Below are 24,452 nucleotides of genomic sequence, written 5' to 3'. Positions count from 1 at the left end.
TTCATAGGGTTTTCTTAGCAAAGGTATTGGATCGATTTGCCATTTCCCTCTCTAGCACATTTTACAGATGAGGAAACTGAGGCAACCAGCATTTAGTGCTTTGCTCAGAGTTACACAGCTAATAAGGGTCTAAGGTTCAAATTGAACTCAGTTAAGATGAGTTTCTATGACTCCAGACCTGATACTCTATCCACAAACGCCACCTACCTGCCTCATTATAGGAGAGGTAGATGTACAAATGCACAATTTCTACCCTTAATTTATTATCTAATGAAAAATAGAAATAATAATTGCCTAAACATATAAATAATACATGATATTATATAAAAATATAAAATAGAAATAATCATTTCTGCTAGAGTATATAAAGTACCATGAGGGGCACAAAATGTTTTGGAGATGTAGAAGAAAAAGAGATGATTTCTATCCAAAAAGGTAGTTTGGAATACATAAAATATCAAACTTTAAAGGGAAAATATTTCCACGCTGAATTCTATTCTTTCTTTTGCCAGTTATTGGATTGTCTCCCTCAAACACTCTAGACCAGAAGTACCTAACACATGGCCTGTGGGTCACATGCGGCCCACAAAACTCCCAAGTGCAGCCCAAAACAAATTAAAATGTAATTGCAAAATATTTAACAAAATGAATAAAAATACAATAAAACATAGATAATATTAATATGTGTTTTCTAAGTTAATATGTGGCCCGCAGGGATCCTTATGTATAGTTTAGTGGCCCCTTTTCTATTAGGGTTTGATATCACTGCTCTAGACTTGCAATTTCACTATTGGTAAAATGGGGACAATGATGATTCTACAAGGCTTAAATAGTACTTTTAAAATGTGATACTATTCTTGGAATGCTTCTTTGGACATCTGAGAGAAGCCAAGAATTTGTAGCTACAAAGCATGGCTCTCCAGTTGTTTTGATTCTTCCATTCTATCTCATTGTGATAGATTGCAAGGGAATGATAGCAGTCCATAAAACAGCAAGGTTTAAAATAAAGTCAATCAGGTAAACAAATCCAAAATTATCCAGAAGTAGCATTTACTTCATTATAGACATCTTCAGGCAAGATAATCAGGTTTCTTTTTTTAAATTAAATTTTATTTTTAATTAACAAAAATTGATTTTCCCTCTCTCCCATCCTCCCCTGCACTGAGAAAATAAAAGAAAGAAAAAAATCAATATTAGGAAACCAATAATGTTTCCTAAGACTACTTTCTCAAATATATATATATATATATATATTTCAGTTTTATATATACATATATATATTACTTTAAGATTTGCAAAGTCTTTACAAATATTATTTCATGTTATCCTCATAAAGAACTACTAGGTATCTCACAGTAGATAGAGTTCAAATCCAGCCTCAGACACTTAATAATTGTGTGACCAGGGGCAAGTCACTTCATTCTGTTTGCCTCAGTTTCCTCATCTATAAAATGAGCTGGAAAAGGAAATAGCAAACCACTCCAGTTAAGAAGAGTCAGACATGACAGAAACAATCAATTAAAATCCTAAGCAACTTGTCCAAATTCACATAACTAGTAATTATCTGTGACTTTAGATCTGGCAATATCCACTATACTACATGGTCCATTTTCAAAGTTGAATGTAAAGAATAGAGGAAATAGGGGACAGCTAGGCAGCTTAGTGGACTGAGAGCCAAACCTAGAGATGGGAAGACCTGGGTCCTTAGATGCATCCTAGCTATGTGACCCTGGGCAAGTCACTTAATTCCTATTGCCTATCCTTTATCACTCTTCTCCCTTGGAACTGATACTATTGATTCTAAGACAGAATGTAAGGATTGTAAAAATAAAAATAAAAAAAAACAGAATGGAGGAAAAATGGAAAGTTATTGCATACAGCATCTAAGTGGCAAAGAATAAAAATTAAAGCAAGAGCTGAAAAAGATTAGATGGAAAGGGGAAAAAAACAAATATCAGTGACAAAAATCCTCCTTTTTGGAGAACCTTGAAGGTGTTATGGGTAAATGACCAAGGTATTATTAAAAGATATTCAAAATGGTTCTTAGATGGTGATCCCCAAATGACATACTCTCTAGTCTCACTTTTTCTTTCTCTAGGAGATAGGATGGAATAATGGAATGAGAACTCCACTGGTGGTCAAGAGATCAAGGTTCTAGTCTTGAATCTGTCCTAGGATGGTTTTGTGAACAAGTCCTTCTACCACTCTAAGCCTCAAATTTCTCATTTGCAGAATTAAGGGTCCAGAAGAGATGATCTCTAAGGTCCTTTCCAGAGCTTTGGAGGAACTATTTTTTTCTTTTGTCCTCATGTCTTCAAAGCCTAGCACAGTTCCTCATGTATTATTGAGACTTATCAATATGCTTCCTAGGATTGGGTTGGAAATCGACAAGTGACTCAACAAGATGATTGAAAAATAAGCTATTGACCTACATCAATCACTTCTTGCTCATAGTTATCCATCAACTTAGAGCAAGAAGTGACTTCATCTAAATATGAGGTCCTAAGAAGTCAAATGGCTAGCCCAAAGTGAGACAGGTGGTTAAATAGAAGAGAGAGGTCCTCTGAATCTGAATCCTGAACTCCATCCATATATAATGCTGTCATCCCAATGGAGGTCCTATGAGGCCCATTCTAGCTTTAGGATTCCAGGAGTCTATATAATATGTTATTTCTATGATTCTAAAATTCCATGGATTCTATGCATCATATAATTTGTATGGCATTTTTAAATAGCAGTTTAATTATTTTCAGGAATGTAAGAGGGAGAAATCTTCCCCTTAGGAAGGGAGTTAATGATAAATTATCAAGATACTTTTCAAAGATGTAAAAAAATGACACATAGTTGGTGATCCGGTAATGGCATTACTCACTATTCTTTTGCATTTTCTTTTTTTAATGAGACAGCTAGATGGTATGGTATATAGAGCTCTAGGCCTAGAGTCAAGAAAACCTGAATTCAAATCCAGCCTCATACACTTATTAGCAGTATGACCCTGGGCAATTCGCCTAACCTCTGTTTGCCTCAGTTTCTTTAACTATGAAAACGGGAATAATAATAGTGTCTACCACCCAGGGTTGTTGTGAGGATCAAATGAGATAACAATTGTAAAGTACTTAGTGCCTTGCACATTGTAGGCACTATATAATTGCTTATTTCCTTCTCTCTCCTCTAGGAAGATAGTAGGGTACCCCTTTGGCAATCTAGTGAAGCCTCCAGACTACTACTCAGAAAAATGTGTTTTTTTAAATTATATTAATTAATTAACATTAGCAATGTTCAAATAATTGAAGGAAATGCTAAATTTCATTTAGAAGTTAGTGAGGAAAAAATGGAGTTTAAATTTTCCCATCTAAGTTCATAGACCCCTTGAAATCTATCTATAACCCACTAAGGAATCATCCATGTATTATACCAATTAAAAACCTTTTTTCTAGGGGATATGAAATAGTTACCTGGGATCTTAGGAGATGAGGCAGTCATATGAATGGCTAAATTCATACATCTCATTGTCAAAAACAAATACGAATAGGAGTTTTCCATTTGAAAATGAATTTAATGCCTGTTGGAAAATCCAGGTTGTTTTCCCTCCTCAAATCATCTGCAGAGAAATGGGCTCGAGCCGTGATAACTATAGCAAAAAAGCATCGTCCATGAAATTGGGCTCTCTAGTGGATGGGGGAAGGGGGAATGGATATTCCAAGCGCCTTCTTTCTGAAAACCCATTTAAAGAGTGCTGCATTGTGTACACAGTATGGTGAGATATATTCTCTCCTATCAGGCTTTTTTCTTCATTTTTTTGTATTGATTTTCCAGGCACTTTAGTGTTAAACCATGCCAGAAGTGTTGCTGAGATGAATCACTATTATCCAAAGGCCGCCAGCCTCTTTTCCGACTGACAGAAGGATAATTCCACGTGGATCAAATAAATACAGATGTGTAGTAATTAGTTCTATTCCCAGTGAGGCCATTCCCAACACACTAAAGATGTGAACGATTATGGAGCCTCACCCCAACAGCTTTTATCAATTTAAACTGCTAAACTACAGGATAGGTCATAACCCAGCCTGCTATTAATAATGTATTTATTGTGTGCAACATTATAAATTAGGGCCATGGAATGGGAAAGAACACCTTTTAACAAGAATAATGTTATCTTTCCGCAGAGACATCATATGTGCCTGGCCACTCATCTCAGGTACAGTCCCCAGACAATCAAAAGAATAAAAAACCTCATCCAAGGAAAAGAGGCATATATTGTTGGCGGGCTTATCCACAAAGATGATTTAGCTGTGGCCGACATGTTAAATGTGCCTATTCTAGGCCCAGAGCCCGAAGTGGCTCAAATCTATAGTACCAAGTCTGGAAGTAAACGGATCTTTGCCAGCGCCTGTGTACCAGTCCCTCCTGGGGTTTATGATGTCTATAATTTCCGACAGGTAAGCAGCAGCAGGAAGGGATGGGTTCCTGGGCCTCTTAAAAATCTAACAGACCCTTTTGGCATTAGTGGCACTTTCTCTTCCGGGACAGACTCAGGACCACCTTTACCCAAAGGAAGATTAATGTGGTGCGACTAGGCAGTGATTCCCAAAGTGGGCGCCACCGCCCCCTGGTGGGTGCTGCAGCGATCCAGAGAGGCGATGATGGCCATAGGTGCATTTGGGGGTGGTGAATAACTGTAAGGGGGCAGTGATAGTATGTGGCAGGGGTGCTAAGTAATATTTTTTCTGGAAAGGGGGCGGTAGGCCAAAAAAGTTTGGGAACCACTGGACTAGAGTGACTTGTTTCAAAATATTTCATCCTTTGGTCACATCCTAGGCCTGGAAATCCCCGTGCCACTGTAGAGTTAGAGTTGAAAGGGAGCTTAGAGATCATTTGATTACTCATTAAGTCATAGGATTTAGAGTTGGAATGCAGCTTAGTGACCATCTACTTTACCCCCTTTAATTTTTTATACATAAAGAAACTGAGGATCTACAAGGCTTAGTGACCAATGTTACATGGCTAGTAAGTAGTATTCATTACTTGCTAAGGCATTGAAGGTCCATGCTACAAGGCAAATGTTCTCTGGGAATCTGTCCAGTCATTTTTCAGTCGTGCCTTACTCTTCATGACTCCTTTTAGGGTTTTCTCAGCAAGATACTGGAATACTTTGCCATTTCCTTCTCTAGCTCATTGTAGAGATGAGGAAACTGAGGCAAATAGGGTTAAATGAATTGCCTGGGATCACACAGCTAGGAAGTGTCTGAGGCCAGGTTTGAATTTAGGAAGATGAGTCTCCTTAACTCCAGGTCTGGCATTCTTTCACTGCACCACTTAGCTGCTCTAATATATGTGAAGAGAAATGCATCAATCCATTATCAGCCATTGATATCCTCTTATTTTATGTTAGTTCATCATATTAACTAGTCACTTAACAAAGCCTTGAGAGAATGAGACAGGGAAATTTTAGTTGGGAAGAAACAGACTGAGCAAGGTCCTGAGTATGGGTTGCCATTTAGGCATTGGGAAATTAAGTTAGGGATCTTTATGAAGGCAGAGATTAGCCTAAAGGACCCTTGAGCTCTTTGGAGAAGCAATGTTAGACTTGGAGTCAAAGGAACCGGATTCAAATCCCAGCTGATACTAAGTAGATGTGTTGTCCTCATTTGACCTCATTAGTCCTCAATTAAAAAAAATCCTTACCTTCTGTCTTAGAATAGACATTAAGTAACAGTTCCAAAGTAGAAATGGGATAAGGGTTAGGCAATTGGGGGTAAGAGACTTGCCCAGGGTCTTAGTTAGGGAGTGTCTGAAGTCAAATTTGAACCCAGGACCTCCCATCTCCAGGCCTGGCTCTCTATCCACTGAGCCACCTGGCTGCCCCTAGTCCTCGGTTTTTGAAGAGCTTGAACTAGATGACTTCCAAGGTTTTTGACTATAAAACCTGTGAGAAGAAGGGGTTGCCAAAAGAAAGAAAGAAGGATTGTGGAGGAAGGATAATGAAAAAAGTCATCAACTCTGCAGTTTTACCCAAGGCCAATCCTATGTGGAAAAATCTATTCTAGCAGTTAGAGCCAAGGATCTTAGAATTAAAAGGGACCATAGAGGTTGTTTAGTCCAACTGTTACCCTGAAATAATGAATCCTACACACAACATCCTTGACACATCTGTTATTCTCACCCTACTTAAGAACCATCAGTGATGGGAGACTCGCTACCCACTTGGATCAGAGCTTTCCATTTTTGGACAGCTCCAATGGAATTTTATCCATATATGGAAGTGAAATATGCCTCCCCCCCCCAACTTCCATCTCTTGTCCCTGCCTTTGCCCCATTGGGCAAATCAGAACAAGTCTAATTCATCTTTCACACAATGACCATTCAGGTATTTGAAGACGGGTAACTCATCCCCATCCCAGTTTTCTCTTCTCTAGGACTCTGGTTCTTTTTCCAATCCTAGGATGGTGAGGTTTTTGAGTCTCCTCAACTGGTCACCTGATCACTCTTCTCTAGACACATTCCAGCTTGTCAAAAATGTCATGCCTGAACTTGTACACAGTCCTGCAGTCTAGTTAGCACAGAGTCTAGTCAGCACTATGTTCTGCATGGACCTTATAGACACTCCACTTCTGTTAATAAGGACCAAACACATATTAGCTCCTTTGGTGTCTACATCACATGGCTTTACATTTTACATTTAGAATCAGGTCAACACACCAATCATGTAGGACATGCCATCCACTAAAATCCTGGAGGTTGGGTTGTTTTTTGTTTGTTTGTTTTCCACACAAACTGTGTTCCAGCCCTTCATGCTTTATTCCCTGCATATGGTTATGCAGTTGCTTTTTTGAACCCAAGTTACTGAAGACCAAAAATATTTGGAGAAATTTAACATTAACAATTAGAACTGGTTTTGCTTTGGTTTGTGTGTGGAGTTAGTATTTTTCCAAAGAACTAGCACTTGTCTTTATAACAAAGGAAAGGTAAAGAGTAAATAGCTGTCAATTCTTCACTACTCCTATTTCAGAGCTTGTCACCACTACTGCATGGCTATATGTCCTAGGATGGGAAATCTCCATAAAATCAGAGAATGTTAGAACTGGAAACATACTCAGAGATCATTTAATCTTATTGATGATCTTAATAATGACCTTCAGAGATCATAAGTGATTCATTAGATCATAGGATTTAGAGTCGGAAGGGAGCTTAATTAGATCATCTACTCTAACCCTCTGGTTTTTTATATATAAAGAAACTGAGGCCCAAAAGAATAAGTGACCCATTCATGTTTATATGGCTAGTAAATGGCATTATTTACTTGTTAAGGCATTGAAAACCTGTTATAATTCAAATGTTATCTGGGAAGAGGGGTGCATTAATATGTTGTCTGCCATTGGTGCCTTCTTAATTTATTAGCTAGTTACTCAGCAAAGCCTTGAAAAAATAAGATGGGTAAACTTTAGCTGGGAGAAAATGAGCCAAGCAAAGTCCAGAGTATGTATCAGTTCCAGGATAGAACAATAAGGGTAGGCAATTGGGTGACTTGCCCAGGGTTACATAGTAAGGAAGTATCTGAGGTCAAATTTGAACCTAGAACCTCTCATCTGCAGGTCTGGCTCTCTATCCCCTGAGCCACCTACCTGCCACAAAAATTACCTTTGAAGAAGAGAAGAATCCAAGAAATCTACATCATAGCCAAAATCTAGTGGGAGTCCCTGTGGGAATGGTCACCTCAACACAATGACACTAATCCTTCATGGGAATTAGGTCACAATATGAAATAATCTGTTTCTCGGTAGGGACTCAGCTAGTATACTTCATGCAAGTGAAACCAAACAGACTCTCAGGTGATATAAAGATCAGTGGAAAAATTCCATCATCTAATTTCTAGATCTTAAACAATTACATGCAAGGCTCATTGGGAGCCCTGCCTTCCTATTTTTTTCAGTGGAAAAACTTAGACAATATTTATTTTGAAATATTCTAGAACAATCTAGTCATGGTTTAAGGTCCAGGAAATCTCATTGGGTGGTATTCCGAAAGCACCATATTAATAAAAAGTCATATTATAATGGAGTACTAATTTCATTCTTTGGGAAACTTGATTCATCTCACCAAGATAAAAGTCCTCAGTTGAAGTTTTGAAAATGGAAAGCATATTGCAGCAAAAGGCCTACCCAATCTATTTGCAGGTTCCAGTTTTCTGAATCCACAGATGGTGTTGAATTGATAACACTGGCCTTTAACTGATGGGCATCAGAAGTGTGAAGCTGCCAAAGGAGAGCTGGGACTATTTTAACTTGGGTTGATAGATATTACTACCAGCTGGATTTGTGCTGAAGATGTCTTTTCCCATTTCTACCCTTTGCAAGTAGAAAATGAATAGGCAACAAAACAGATATATCACATCTTTCAAGCAGAGAGAATCAAACAACAGATGATAGATGTTCAAAAAGAGCACAAAGTCATTTGGTTTATGATTAACTAATTTATTTATAAAAAGCTGTATAACACAGACACAGTGGCATAGCATTTCCTCTTTTGATCCTTGAAACAATGATGAAAGTTCTCTTTCTGGCATGTGCTCTGTATGAAATATTGACAGCTTTGGTTAAATAATCAAAAATGGCAATGCTATTTTAAAGCACTGTTCAATTTTCACTTAAAGATAGCACATAATTCTTTCCAGTGGTGTAGTCTTTACAATACTATTGATCCTTTTCATTACTGTAGGGGAGTCATCAACAGAAACCCATTTATAGGATTCTCAGAAGCAACAAATAATAGGATTTGGAGCAAACACATAATAATTCTGAGTGTGGTCGAAGCTCCCAACAATACACTTTAAAAGATGGCTCTGTCAGATTACCTTCCTCAACAATGAAACACAAGAATTTTCATGAGATTGTAAGAGAGTAAAGGCCCATTCTGCATCTAAAAATCTCATTAGATTGCATCAAAATACAGTCGACTATAGAATGTCTTTATTAACACTATAACCAGAGTAGAGACAGAAGCATGTTGGGAAGGAACATTTATAAACCTGCCTATGGTATGCTTATAGCCACATGATGTGCAATTTTGTTATTTAAATGCCCACATTAGCCATCAACCTATTTAGATAGTGACTATATGGCTGCCTAGAGAGTAAACTCTGTTTTGACCTTAAGTGCTCCAAGAATTCATGGTGGCTACCAGGACAGCAGAGAACCTCAGGAGGGCTACTGGGACATTATCTCCATGTTTTGGTTCATAGAATGACAAACTGAAAAAGCTTTACAGCACAGACCTGGCCCCCACCCCAAAAAACAATATTTATTCTTCCTCAGAACAACATCACTCTTTATCGGAATAATTTCAGGAACATCATCTCTGACCAACAACCACTCAAGGAGGAGTTACAAACATGGTCCTGAAGGCAGGCCTAGGAGGAAGGGACAAAATAAGAATCAAAGTCAGGATAGAGTCCTTAGCAAGAAGGCAGAAAGAGGATAAACCTACATCAATGTGAACAAAAAAAGCCAAGTCCCATTAGTATGTGTACTACCTAGAAATTCACAGGCATAAGGGCAGAAGTTGTTCATGGACGGTCACCAGCCCTATGCTGCATGTGATTGTCCCTGCCTCTGCCACCTTATTCCACAATGGGGGATTTGGTATCTGTGTACCTTCGGTTTCAGGGTATGCTCATGTATGACCATGGCTCCTTAGTATAACCATAACAGAAGGTATTTGTGTGTGCGTCCTGGGGGAGTGAGGAGTCAGCCAAGTCAAAAGTGGCTTTTCAGATGCTTTAATATGAAACTAATTATAATGTAGAGGGAGAAGGATGGAAATGGAGAAATCATATCAAAAGAGAAAGATTTATTACTAGATTGACCACAAAATGTGAGTGGCTATGCATAAAGACCATCTACCAAGTTGTAGAGGCACTGTGACCTGCACTAATGAAGTCATAGACCTTCTAAATATATACCCAAGACTGTTACCACAGTATTGCTCAAGATTATATAGGTGTAGCTGGTACAAGCTCAGTAGAAATGGTTTATTAAGTATAAGACTGGCTACTTGTTTTCCTTTCTTTTCCTTCTTTCTCCTCTCCTTTCTCCCCCTTTCCACGTGGAGATGGACATTTCTATGGATCTTGAAGATTTCCCTCTCATTATTCAAATTTTCAATTGGTTGAGCCCGCTTCTAATCTTGTGGGAACTCTCCTCATTCCCCAAACTGTAATGAAAGAGTGAAGAACTCTGATCAGCCCAATTACCAACCATGCTTCCAGAGAACCAGTGATAAGGAATACTACCCACGTCCTTAGAGGTGATAGACTCAATATGAAGAATAAGATGTAATTTTTTGGACATGGCCAAAGTAGAAATTTATTTTGCTTGACTATACATACTATACGGGTTTTGTTTTTCTTTTTTTCTTTCTTGATTTGGGGTGGGGAGGAGATGGGATACTGAAGGAAAAAAAATATTTGTTAGTGGGAAAAATTGTCTTTGAAGGCAGGGAGTGTTTTATGTTTATCTTTGTCTGACACATGGTAGACAATTAATAAATACTTGCTGACTGATTATCTGAAGGTAATACTGGTGCATAGACTAAGAATGAGTACACTGATTCTCTCAAGAAGAAAGACATGTCCAGAGATGACACATTTTTATCTCTTGTCTTGATCATATGACCTATATGGTCATAAATGGTTTCTTGGCCTACTGAATGAGATCCTACCAAATATATTAAGGAGAAAAAAATATATCTTATAGAGTAAAACATTAAAAATCTCAACCAAGCCAGAACAGCTAAACTTTTGAAGAATAGCTTAATGCTTTAGTACTGAAAAAATAATACCATATGACCAATCAATAAATAAACACATAATTCTCCAAAGGACAAATAAAAGCACTAAGATTCAGTTACACACATTTTAGCCCAAGTGACAGAATTTATTGTTGAACATACCAAGGATACACTTTCAAAACTGATTTCAGCCTAAGATTGTTCATAGTTTAAAATTCTTTTTTATATCTTATACTTTCCTTAAAATTGCTCCCAGAGAGCCATATTTTATCAGGGTGCCCTATATAGCAAAGTAGGATATAGCTCCTATCTGACTCATTCAATAGACTTGGAGAGATGCAGGTACTAGATTCTGACTCATCTGGTAATGAAACTCTGAACTGAGCAAAGTTGGTCCACAGATGACAGGCAAACAGTCCTTTGCTGGGACCAAAGTTTAAGTCTTTCTAGTCTAGTAAGCCCTGCCCAAATTTATGTTCCTCTAATTGTAGCCTTAAAGCCTACAGATTCAACTCCATGCCATGATCAAGTATTAGAAAAAGTCTCAACGGGCAAAAGAAAAACTAAATAAAAATACCATTTGGAATATCACAGGTTATTTAGACCTGGAACGAATCTTAGATGTCATCTATTTAATCATCTCATTTTATAAATGAAGAAACTTAAGCCCAAAGAAGTTCCCCAAGTTTACACAGCCAATAAGTGATAGAATAAGTAATGCGTCATGTGACTCCAATTTCATCACTACTCTGTTGTGAACTTTTCCCATGGAACCTTAATCTTATAAATTAAATAAGTTAATATATTAATGAATGACCTAAGAAGCTAGATTTGGGGATGAGAGACAAGAGACCGGGAATGGAGTAGGATGTTAATGTCATTGGATCCAGGGAGAAAGGTAGCATTTTGTAGTGGAAAGGGCTTCCTCTGGGGACATTTGGATTTGAGCCCTGGTTCTGATATCTATAAGTTGGGTGATCTCAGTCAAATTATTTTAGCCTTTCCAAGCCTCAGTTCCTTATCTCCAATCTCCCCATAGAGAGAACATTAATAACACTGGAATTGCCTACCTCCTGGGTTTAAAGAAAAAAATACTTTGTTAGCTTTAAGGTGCTATATCAATATGAAGTTTTTAAAAATCCATTTTCATCCACAGATGGTGGAAAGCTTAAGTCAACTCATTGTTGATAATCTGGATGTGCAGCGCTGGATATTTAAAGTGGACAGTGACTTTAGAGGCAATGGAACTGCATATTGTGACATCCTTTCCCACCTAAATTGCTATAGTTGGGTCTTGCGGGAAAGTCACAAATATGGAGCCAGCGACTGGAGTAAGAAATGGGCACATGTGAGTTTTCATTAAGTTATACTGGATGGGGGGAGACAATAAACCTGGGTTCTGGCTCTGGCTCTTTCACCAGTTAACTTTGAGACTGTGGGCAAGTCATTTCATTTCTCTTTCCTTCTCTGTAAAATGAAGAAGGTAGACTAGATGATTCTTTTTTTTTAAAACCCTTAACTTCTGTGTATTGGCTCCTAGGTGGAAGAGTGGTAAGGGTGGGCAATGGGGGTCAAATGACTTGCCCAGAGTCACACAGCTGGGAAGTGCCTGAGGCCAGATTTGAACCTAGGACCTCCCGTCTCTAGGCCTGACTCTCAAGCCACTGAGCTACCCAGCTGCCCCTGGACTAGATGATTCTAAAGGTCTTTTCCTACTCAAAAATTTTATGTCACATTTTCAAATTGGTCGGACCCATTTAACAGTGAATATTTTACCATATTCAAATGAAAATACTTAGAAATTTCAGATGGAGCTGTTTTTGTCATGTCATCTTAGCAATCTGTATAATTGGGTTTGCTGCTTTTTATTATGAGAGTTCTGAGTGGTTAGTTGCCATTTAGAAGTTAGAGTATGACAGCATTGGCAGGATTCACAAGTTATTAAAGACAGCCAAAGAAGATTTATGTGACTTCTATCTCCTCGAGTCAGTCAGGAAAGGGGTATTGTCCTAATCGGCACATTTCCACCATGACTAAACACGAGACTCTAAACAAATGGTTTGGAATCCATGGATTTTTCCCCCCCTTGCATGTTGACTGAGGGAAAGAAGGAAGAAGTGTAACTAATGAGTTTCAAACTCATCTCAATGATGGCTAGTGGTTTGTGCCATACTAAGAGGCAAGGGAGCACTTTGGTCTAGTTCACCTGTCTACAATTGGACATACTAGGCAACAGAGTAGAATGGAAAAAGAATTGAAAATGAATCCAGTATAACTTGGTTCATATCCTGCTTCTGACACTTAGTAGCTATGTTACTATGGGTTCAGACACCTGTCTGAACCTCAGTTTCCTCATCTATGAAATGGAAATAATAGTATGCCTATCCTTCAGGGTCATTGAGAAGGAAGTGCCAAAAAGATTTGTGCTGTTACTAGTAGAAGAGCTTTTCTCAGCTGTTTCCAATTCCTATACTTTTCTATTGGCCCAGCAACTAGGTCTATACACCCAGATGAGGTAGAGCTTATGGGAAAATACAGCCACACATAGTCTGACTGCTTCCTTGCCTATTCGTCTGGGATTGGCTATAAACTTGGATCTGCGTCTGCTCCGAGCATCCCTCCTTGAGAGGTAGAGATGAATCAAGGCACCAGTGATGCACAGGGAGGGGCATGCTGGAGAGCACAGCATTTTTCATGTTAGAGAGAAATGATAAATACATCTAGAGAACAGTCAGAAGAGAAAGAGAGTTCACTTTGACAAATGTTCCTATTCTCCCCATGATCTATTCTTTGTTGTTTTTTCCTCTATCAGCAAAATGGACTGAATGCACTACCTGTCACTGAAAGCCTTTTACATATTATTTAGAGGATAGCAAAGTGAATTACTCTTCTGGAGAAAAAAATAATACAAGGAAAATGTATTTAATTTTGAGGCCCATAGAGGTTTCCTGTGTATTCCTGGGCCTGGATTGTATATTATCTTTTATAGGGATTTGTTTCTTAAAGTGAGATTGTTGAACCTAAATCATCAGTATCATTATTTTGGGTGTTTTAAAAATTGAGGTTTTTTTTTAATGTGTAAAATGTTTGCTGATCTAAATATTTTATGGCCTAAAACATTGAAGGGCATGTCTAATGTTTAAGGATTTCATGTTTTGCTGTGATAAATTTGTAGTGTGATGTATAGCATAGAGAATTTGAAAACACCTAAATTGGGATGAGTTGTACATAAATTAAATTATGCTTCTAGTTGTAAATTATATTAGTTAAAATTCAGCGGAATTTTCATTATTGAGTTATGTTTTGTAGCAAGTGCAACACATATATTTGGAAAGACTGGAAATAAATACTGATTGGACCCTGTGCCTTATAAATAACACATAGCTTAGCCAAATCATTTGTAAGAGCTTTCCAGGGAGCAGCTAGGTGGCTCAGTGGATTGAGATGGGAGGTCTTGAGTTCAAATTTGACCTCAGTCACTTACTGGCTATGTGATTCTGGGCAACTCACTTGACCCCCATTGCCTAGCCCGTTACCATTCTTTTGCCTTGGAGCCAATACACAGTATTGATTCTAAGATGGAAGGTAAGGATTTACTATTATTTTTTTAAAGAGCTTACCTTAAGAAAAAATGGATTCAGTAAAATTTTCACAAATTCAGGCCAGCTCTTAAATACTCTGTGATAAAAGGATAAAAACAACAACAACAACAAAAAATGAATCTTTTTGCAAATGAGAGTTGACATTTTTAATGCCTTCAAAGTTAGACCAGAGTACAGACCTTTTCCCACGCTCTATTAGGATCCCCATTGAGTTTTGCCATTGGGCGAGCACAGGGTTTAAACGGGTCTTTTGTTACTGCTGCTCACCGTCAGTGCGCTCCATGGTGAGACATCGAAGCTTCAGCTCCACAGCCCAGATACGGTCTAATGTCCTCTTACAGGACAGAGACCTGTTTCTTTGGATAAGGACGAGGCTGCGCCTCCAAGCCTAGCCCAGCACACCCCAAACACCCGATTCTTAAACATTTCCGCTTCCTGCTGAAAGAGTATCCCCCGGGCCTGGAGTCCGGAGAAAGATGCCATTTGGGGAGAACTGTTAGAAATGAAGAGATGACTGGAAACACTAAATTATGTTAATATGTCGAAAGGTCATCGTCCGCATTCTGGTTTGTGCCTGGTCGCCAGGACCTTCCTCGTTGGTATAGTGGAGGATGGAGATTAATACTAGGTTGTTCCACTGTTCTCCAATGGTCGTGAGGTTCTCTGCCATCCAGGACAGACGGGAGTCTAGAAGGAGGTGTGACTTTGAGGCGGCAGAGGGGCATTCGAGAATGTCTCTATTTCTGTGCCACGCTGTAATAATAATAATAATAATAATAATAATAATAATAATAATAATAACTTTTATCTAGCTTGTAAGGTATGCAGAGAGCCTCATTTAATTATTTCCTCTGATCTCTCCAACAACAATCATTGCCAGCATTTATATATTTTTTGCAAAGTGTGTGTGTGGGGGGAGGCGGGAGGAGGCAGCTAGGTGGCTTGATCTATGGAAAGCCAGGAGAGAGGTCCTTTGTTCAAATTTCGCAGCAGAAACTTTCTATTGTGTGGCAAATCACATAACCGTCCCCCCTCCCCTCCTTGCCTAGCCCTTACTGTTGTTCTTCTGCCTTGGAACTAATACACAATATTGATTCTAAGTTGGAAGGAAGAGTTAAAAAAAGATTTGTAAAGTACAGGAGGCAGCTAGGTAGACCTCAGCCTAGGGTCAGGAGGACCTGGGTTCAAATGTGACCTTAGATACTTCTTAGCTGTGTGACCCTGAGCAAGTCACTTAACCTCCATTGCCTCACTTCTACCATTCTTTTACCTTGGAACCACACTACTTAGTATTGATTTTAAGGCAGAAAGGAAGGGTTTAAAAAAAAAAAAAGAGGGGCAGCTGGGTAGTTCAAGTGGATTGAAAGTCAGGCCTAGAGATGAGAGGTGCTCAGTTCAAATTCGGCCTCAGACACTTCCCAGCTGTGTGACCCTGGGCAAGTCACTTGACCCCAATTGCCCAGCCTTACCACTCTTCCACCTAGGAGCCAATACACAGAAGTTAAGGGTTTATAAATGTAAAAAAAAGGGGCACCTGGGTAGCTCAGTGGATTGAGAGCCAGGCCTAGAGACGTGAGGTCCTAGGTTCAAATCTGGCCTCAGACACTTCCCAGCTGTGTGACCCTGGGCAAGTCACTTGAGCCCCATTGCCTACCCTTACCACTCTTCCACCTATAAATCAATATACAGAAGTTAAGGGTTTAAAATTAAAAAATAAAAATAAAAATGTAAAAAAAAAAAGATTTGCATCTAGGTTCCAATTAGTGCAAATAATGAATCCCCTAAACTGGTCACTTTATTTGAATTTATACCAGTTGCCATTGAACTGGAACCAATTGCCTTATTTTATAGGATTATAACTTTGAATTGCATGAATTTGAATTGTTAAGACCACTTGAGAGAATCATCATTTGCACTAATAAGGACCTAATTGTACATGTCATCTCAGTTGATTATTACAACAAGGTAGGTACTCTTATATTCCCATTTTTCAGGTGAGGAAACTGAGTTTGAAAGAGATTAAACTACTTAACCTTTTTTCACATCTTTTCCTGCCTTTTCCACCTCTCAGATGCCCTCATATTCTCCCTCTTGCCCCTATGAAAACTAGGTCTTGGGAAAGAATGTAACTAAACTCATTCATGTTGAAGTCTTATGTCTGATAAGTATTGTTGTCTACCAGTGATCTTTTTTTTCACCCAGATAAGGACTAAGTTTTAAGCTAAACAAATGCATGACATCAGACATCCAATAGGAAACTAGGATGATAGGGCAGGCTAGCCAGTGTCCCTTATAATTATTCTGTTCTGGGGTCTCAGTTTACTCATCTATAAAATGGGGATAAAAATACTTGCTTTTCCAATTTCACTGCCGTAATCATAAGACATTCAATAAAATATGAACTATTTATCCTACCAGGAGTAGCTGGGAGGCTCAGTAGATACAGTACTAGACCTGGAGTCAGAAAGACCTGACTCTTAAATGACTCCATGGACTTTGTCCGTGAGATTTTCTTGGCAAAAAAACTAGAGATTTGTCATTTCTTTTTCCAGTGTGTCCCCATTTTACAGATGCAGAACTAAGAAAAATACAGTTTAAGTGACTTGCCTAGGGTCAAATAGCTAGCAATTATCCGAGACCAGATTTGAATTTAGATCTTCCTTACTATAGGCCTGACACTATCCATTTTACCATCTGGCTACATGTTTGCATATATTTATGTATGTGCACATGTGTGAATATACATATATATTAATATGTGTGTATGTGTATATATAGATAGATACACACTGATGACTAAATACCAGAAAGTCAACTCCATCAGTGAAAAACAATTGAATTTAATGAATTCGTTTTCTGTTAGCAATTATGCAGTGAAGAAGAATCATTTGTTATTTTTAGAAAGCCATCATGGCTTGATTATAGATATCACTACATGAAATTGTTGGCTGAGCCTGGGTCCCTTAAGTAAAATGGAAGATTTTAAAATTCAAACCTACTTGTCAAAATTCAAGTACATTTTCATTTATTTAGGACTTCAATTGGCTTGTTCCAAGAAGACAAAACAATTCAACTTCATAGAAGAATAAGCATAACCTGGGCTAGTTACTTACTCATAATTCTTCTAATAGCTCAGTTGACATTTGTTCCCAAACAAAATGTGGTCTGTGTAGAACCATGGCCCTGAGGTCATGGGACTTGGATTCAAGGCCTGCTTCTTCTTCTTTTTTTTTAACCCTTACCTTCCATCTTGGAATCAATACTGGATATTGGTTCCAAGGCCAAAGAGTGATAAGGGCTAAGCAGGGGGGTGAAGTGGCTTGCCTAGGGTTACATGGCTAGGAAGTGTCTGAGGCCAAATTTGAACCCAGTACCTCCCTTCTCTGGGCCTGGTTCTCAATCCACTAAGCCACTCAGCTGTCCCCCCCTTTAATGCTTGCTGCCTATTTACTACTAAGTGAGTCATTCGACCTCCCTAGACCTTAGTTTCCCCATTTGTAAGAAAAAAGGTTTGGTCTGGATCCTGTAATCTATGATTCTATGATAAATCATCCCCCTTTGGAATGGGATACTCTGAAAAGTAAGCTATTTCACTAGTATTCTTTCTGAAAGTTTTTAGTTATTTTGGTTTTGTTTTTAAATAATGCAATGCTGTGAGTAACATTTGGAATGTTGTGATTATTATTTGATGTAATGTTCCTTGAGTACCAGCAGTATGCTGCACAGAATTATAACATAACCAGTTTCCAGCTGCCACTAGAAAGAAATCCATTAGCTAGGCCATAAAGATAAGGAAAACTTAAGCCTGAATACACTGTTTAAAATCAGGTCTTCAAACATGAATAAAACACAGTGGGGGCTGGGGGAGGGAACAGAATGAATCAAAACATCTTATTAATTAATATATAAGAATTATCTGTAATCTGTAACATGCAAGATGTATTCCTTAAGAGAAAAGGGAATAGGAACGCCCAGTGCAGTCACAATTAGGGAACAAAATGTCCAGGGTAAGTGGAATTTAGTGATTAGTGAAGATTAACATTTTTTAGCTTAGAAATTATTTATGAATTTTAACCATTTTTGATTTTGTAAGAAAATGCTTTTAGAAAGTATCACACACATGAGCTAGGTGGCTCAGTAAATTGAGAGCTAGAGCTAGAGACCACAGGTCTTGCGTTCAAATGTGGCCTCAGACACTTCCTAGCTGTGTGACCCTGGGCAAGTCACTTAACCTCCTTTGCCTCCCCCTTACTGCTCTTCTGCCTTGGAACAGATATACAGTATTGATTCTAAGACAGAAGGTAAGAGTTAAAAAAAAAGTGTCGTACATTTCCTAGACTTGTTGAACAAAGTACACATATACTTCATTCTTCTAAGGCCTGTGATTTCACTGGTGCCAGGCTTCCCTCTACTGATGCCACTTAAAACCCCTTCACGCTTTAGATGGCTATAGCTAAAACACCCACACATAGACACACACTCATCCCATCCCCTGGTCACCAGTTCTGTAGTAATGAGTCTCTTCTGAATGAGCCACACTAGTCTTTAAGGGTGACTAAAACAGGATTCAAACCTTTTAATTTTTCAGGAAATCCAAATTTATAAGTCTACTGATATCGAGTGCTCTCATCTCACTAAATCATTATGAGAGTGGTGCAAAGATCTCAGTGTCCCTTCCTTGTCTTTTTTCTCTTTTTTATTATAAAGTCATGTCAGTTCCATCAATATGAAAGCCTCAAGAAATTTAACACCAGAAGATATTATCCAGCATCTGGGGCACCTAGTTTGGGGCTGGGATATAGTCAGTGATAGAGAGCAATGAGATACTTTGATCCTGTTCTTAAGTAAGTTTCCTTTTTGAAGACAATCATGAAGGTAACACTTTTGAGACAATGGGATTTTTCTCATCCATTACCTTAGGAGAAGTCAACCAATTTATATATATGTATGTGTGTGTAATAATATATACTCTATATGACATTATAACATGTTATGTATTACATATAATCCATATATTATATATAACAAGTATATATGTGAGTATATGCAAATATATTTGTATAGATAGATAATAGAGACTGATAGAGACAGACAGACAGGGAGACACAGAGAGAAACAGAGAGAGAGGAGAAATAGATAGATTGATGGATGATGAGTAGATAGATAGTATGTGTGTATATGTGTTTAACATTTAGCAGTAAACCATTCTCAGTGCTGTAGTGTGTACAAGGAAATATAAATCATAGCCAAAAGAATTTACAGTCTTAAATAACAATATGTATGGCAGTACAAAAGATATATAAAAATATGTCAGGTGCCCAATGAGTGGTCTTAGTGCTAAATGCTCACTATGAGCTGGGAAGATTTCACAGAAGAGATGGGCCTCTGTTTAGATCAAAGATCATAGGCTTCGGAAGCAGCCTCACCTAGTGAATAAAGAGTGGGTCTGGAAGTCAGGAAAATCTGGGTTTAGATTTTTCCTCTTATCCATACAGCCTTTTTGGCAAATCTTCTAATTTCTCAGAACTAGACAGCTCTAAGGCTATAAATTGCAGAGATGTTGCTGACCTGCATCAATAATTTCATTGGTGAATTCCCTCACGAAGGAATTCTCACAAGTCCAATCCCTCTGCCTACCATAGATTTTAAGGTTGAAAGGAAGCTTTCTGATCATCTAGTCCAAATCCCATAGAGTTATGAGGAAACTGAGGTCCAGAGAAGAGAATTGATTTTTCCTAGGTCATACATACATAAGGAGTTAAGGAGAAAATCCAGGAAAACCTCACAGCTGGTCTCCTGATTCTTACTTGCATTCCCACATAAGCGCCAGTTCTCTGTTATATTGTGTCTTTCACCTTCCTTCCTAATGGTCCTATATATTTATCAGACTAACAAGATGATATAATTGACTTCCTTGCGAAGCTGGTGATTGAAATGGAAGGCTTCTTTGTGAACTGTCAGTAAAGCATGGCTTACCGTGCTTAAAGAAAAAAAAAATTTTAATGAAATATTCCAGGTCTTCGTGTCTTTTATGGCTATGTGGTAGTCCCTAAGCATTATCCAGAGCTCCACTAGGGAAACATTATTATCCCAGAACTCAGAAGACCTGAGTCCTAGTCTTAACCCTGAAATTTAGCTATCATCTATTCAATATTCCCTTCTCTCCTTGATGACAGCAGAGTTGTATGTTAGCAAATCCAGTTCAATTAAAAGGCCATATGTTAAGTTCTTCGAGGTCATTGTGCAGGATGTGTGTGTGTATGTATGTATATATGTGTATATATATATATACACACACACATATATATATATATATAGGTCCATAGATAGATAGATAGATAATCCTTAGCAGAAAAAAAATCTCTTCTTCAGTCATAGTTTGTTTAGCTTGGGATTTCTCTGAATCTTGCAACTCATCCATCAGACATGTGCACCTCTTCAGTTTTAAATACATATCATGATGTTTTATATACTTCCCTTTTATTCTGTCATGAAATGCTGCAGTAAATTGTCAAATTCATTTTGAAATTTAACCTAATATTAGACCCATAGGCAGGATTAGCTTAGCGTGGCTGTATATTCAAGATCTTTTGGATAGCCCATTTCTCGATCAGAGAGAGGATTTGGAAACGTAGATGTTTTTATCCATTTTGATAAATGCATATATATTTTTTTAACTTCCACAGATTAAAAATGAGATGATAAACTTAAGATGCTCAGGGAATGTAGTTGTTCTAAATAACTAAATGTCTGAGTAGCTAAGTAAACTACATCAGAATTATCCATTTTCAAACACAGAATATAATAGGGGGAAATTTAAGAATATAATAGAATATACAGTCCTCTCCCCATCTCCTGTTAAATTCTTTCTCTGGTAATTCTTGATGCTATGCAGGTAACTCTGGGTTCTCAAAGGCAATATCATTAGAGCACAGTTTTGGGTAGGTTCTATCAAGCTGGAAAAGCTTTGAGCATATATGTTTCATGTCAAAGAACTAACCTAGATAGATTTGGTGAGGTTAATCACCAAAGAGTTGGTCACCAAGTGTTTTTTGTTTGTTTTTTTTTTTTTTGGTGGGGTAGAGGGGGAAAGACTCAAGAAACTCATGAAAAAATTTAAGATATCGATGACTTGCAATCTATGCTGGTACAAGGAAGATGCAGAGGGATGAGGTTATAGATAAATTATTAAAGAATTTTAACATTGAAATGTGGAACATGATATACTTAGCACTACAAAATGTAAATTTAATTTTTCTCTGGTGATTATAAAGTTTTTTTTGTCCATTTGTTTGTTTTTGCTCCAGAGATCCTTGGGGCCATCATTTTGTACATCAGTTATCTTTATGTAAGAATGATGACATAGAAGGTATAGGGGATTGGCTTATCCAGCGCTCATCTTCTGACCTGCCAGTGAAGTAGCACAGTTGAGTATATCCCTCTGATCAGTTCATTTACTTGGCAATTAACTGCAGAAAATTATTCTAATGATGGAACCTTTGTAGTTGTTTGGATTCTGGGAAAGAGAGAATTGACCATACATGGTCAGGAGCTGAAATGATTCAGTCCAAGAGAAGGGGAGTTGGTTCATTCCAATTTTTCCCGTTCCAGTTGGTCTCCTTTCTAATTAGTACAGCTGATGCTTCATCACCATCGGAAAAAGACTAAACCATGTTCATATTTTCCTTATCTCTGAGAATTCCTCATGATGATCTCTTCCAGTTCAATGGTTATCTTTATCAAGCGGCCAGTGTTTAGTGTGAAGTGGCTCTCCATTCCACAGGAAGACGACGGAGAACGAAAATTGCATCCCTAAGTTAAATTAAAATCAGGATACCCCTTCCTAGGACCTACAATAATCAGATATGCAAGCTGTTGGTTTGTATGTCCTATTGATTTAATATGCTTCTAATCAGTACATAAAGCTATAGGCCTGCAGTGTTAATTTTTCATATGCTTACAAAGTACCCTTTGATTTTCTGTCACACGTTAATTACAGCATTTTGCCATTAAATAGGAAGCTTTGTGTAAACTAATTACTAGGTAATCATTGTCTACCGCAAGCGCGCTGTTTGTACCTTTTATTTTATTCTAAAAATGCACAGATCTCACAGTCTGGGAACACTCTACCTTCCAGCCATTAGCTCTCACTAATTCATAGCATTATTGTGTTAGGATTGTAGGAGTTGTAATTGTTGTGGTATCAGTGCTGTTAATTACCGGAGTAAACAGTTGAAATGGTGCCAAGGTCTATTGTACAAGGCAGAGAAAAGGAGGTTTAAATGTTACTTCCACCATCTGGGGACCGGAGGAGAGGCAAATGCTTGAAAACAGCAGTGAGGCAAGATCAGATCATCAGCTCCAGGGTTTTAGGCCATATGGACCTAGAATATTTTGAATCAATTGAATTTAACTGCCAGTTTTTAGCAATAACAACACGGAAGGAAAGGATGGAGCGAGAAAAGTAGACAATAAGAGAACTTGGCTAGTGTTCCCCTGGCCAGCAAATACTTGCCCAAGATCTTTGGAAAATGTTTATTTCACAAAAGACAACAAGGCAAGCCTGCCTCAGAGATGGAGAGTGGGTAGAGTTGATATGAGCCTAGCCACGGTGTACGGCTAAAAATGTCTCACATCCTTCCTGCCATTCTGACGGTTACACCAAAAGAAGTTAGGATGACTTCGATGCAATCTTGTTATTTTAAAAAATTCATACTTGTGCAGTGTATTTAATTAATTTCTCTCACCAGAAGCAAACTCGTTTAAAAACCCAGTTAGCTTTAAGGAAGAAAATAAGAGTGAATCCATTGATTTCTAGTTCATCTTTGCAAATCTTGAGATGTGGAAAAACTAAACTAGCCAAACACGTTAGGAAAAAGAGCAACTAAACACACAGATGCATGCATTTAATTTTGTGCTAAATTAGAATATGAAATCTCCTAACCTTTCTAATCTTAGTTCTGTAGGAAAGAAAAATCAACCAAAACCAAAGAACACTTTGGTTTCTTTGATTTTCACATAAAGGGAAAGGGGAGATCAGTACACACACATTTACATACATGTATATTTAAATTACTAATAATTCTTGAGATGGAAGAAAAATAATAATTTATTTTCAATAATGATATTACTGATTATACCATTGACTGCAAATTCATAAATTTCTTTTTAGATCATTTTAAAATGGAGTCAGATATATTAGGAAGATCTGGTAGGTTCCTTATCTTTTATGTTTGGGTTTTTTTTGAAAATTTTCTGTGTCAAAATGAAAGCATTTTTAAAAAAATCACAGTAGCTTGCCAATGTTACTATTTTTTTAATATCGCTCAAAGAAAATGGAGGTATCTTTCTTTTTCTAAACCACCCTGGATTATTTCTTTTTTATTGTTCTCTTAGCAGATGTTGAAAGTTGTTTGGGGCACGGTGTAAACAATCCTTTTAAATAGAGATATCCCAAATAGTCGTTCATAACAATGAACTGAAAGCCATGTGTGTGGGTTTTTACGATGATGGTTTAGGGCTGGGGTAGCTGCGCCCCGCTTTTGTGTGTGCAAGCGGAGCTCAATTTAGAATCTGAAGAAGTGCTCAATCTTTATATATTGAAATCCCCAGCATGTCGAGTGACAGCGTGAGCCTGAAAGGAAAACCATGGCCCCATGTGGTGTGGAAAAAACGGAACAGCAGTTTAAGTGCTGGAAAGTTGAAAGAGAACTAACCTTCATTCGCTTCTGGTTGGGGAGAGCGGTTGTTTTGTGTTTTGGAAGTGAGGCGTAGCATATGTGCCTCAGTTGGACAAAAAGCCTCTTGAGTCAAAGCGACCCGTAGGCCCTGGGTGTTGATCCAAGGCAGAGGCCTCGATAATGAGGGACAGGCCTCTCAAGAAGCAGCGAGTCGCTAATGCTACATAAGTACAGAATTATATACACCGCGTTCTTACCATTCTGTTTAATGTGAGTCTCAACCGCAGCCAATCGCTTGCCACCCAGCCGAAATGGGCCATTAGCTATCGAGGGAAAATTGTCTTTGCTGCTTTCAGCAGATGGAGCAAATATTTTACAAAGCAAT

At 38.1% G+C, this 24,452-nt stretch overlaps 1 protein-coding gene across 1 annotated transcript in view; it reads left to right on the top strand.

Moving 5' to 3' along the window:
• IQCH (IQ motif containing H) overlaps window positions 1-24,452 on the top strand; it is a 278,771-nt gene that overhangs the window by 146,029 nt on the left and 108,290 nt on the right. The window contains exons 13-14 of the mRNA XM_044660111.1: window positions 4,167-4,439; window positions 11,942-12,133. Of these exons, the coding sequence (XP_044516046.1) occupies window positions 4,167-4,439; window positions 11,942-12,133 (465 nt within the window). The remainder of the gene's footprint in view (window positions 1-4,166; window positions 4,440-11,941; window positions 12,134-24,452) is intronic.

This window comes from Gracilinanus agilis, chromosome 2 (assembly GCF_016433145.1).
Source record: "Gracilinanus agilis isolate LMUSP501 chromosome 2, AgileGrace, whole genome shotgun sequence".
Classification (NCBI taxonomy): Eukaryota; Metazoa; Chordata; class Mammalia; order Didelphimorphia; family Didelphidae; genus Gracilinanus; species Gracilinanus agilis.
Note: the sequence above shows the minus strand (reverse complement) of the source record. Positions and strands in the feature narration are given on the sequence as shown.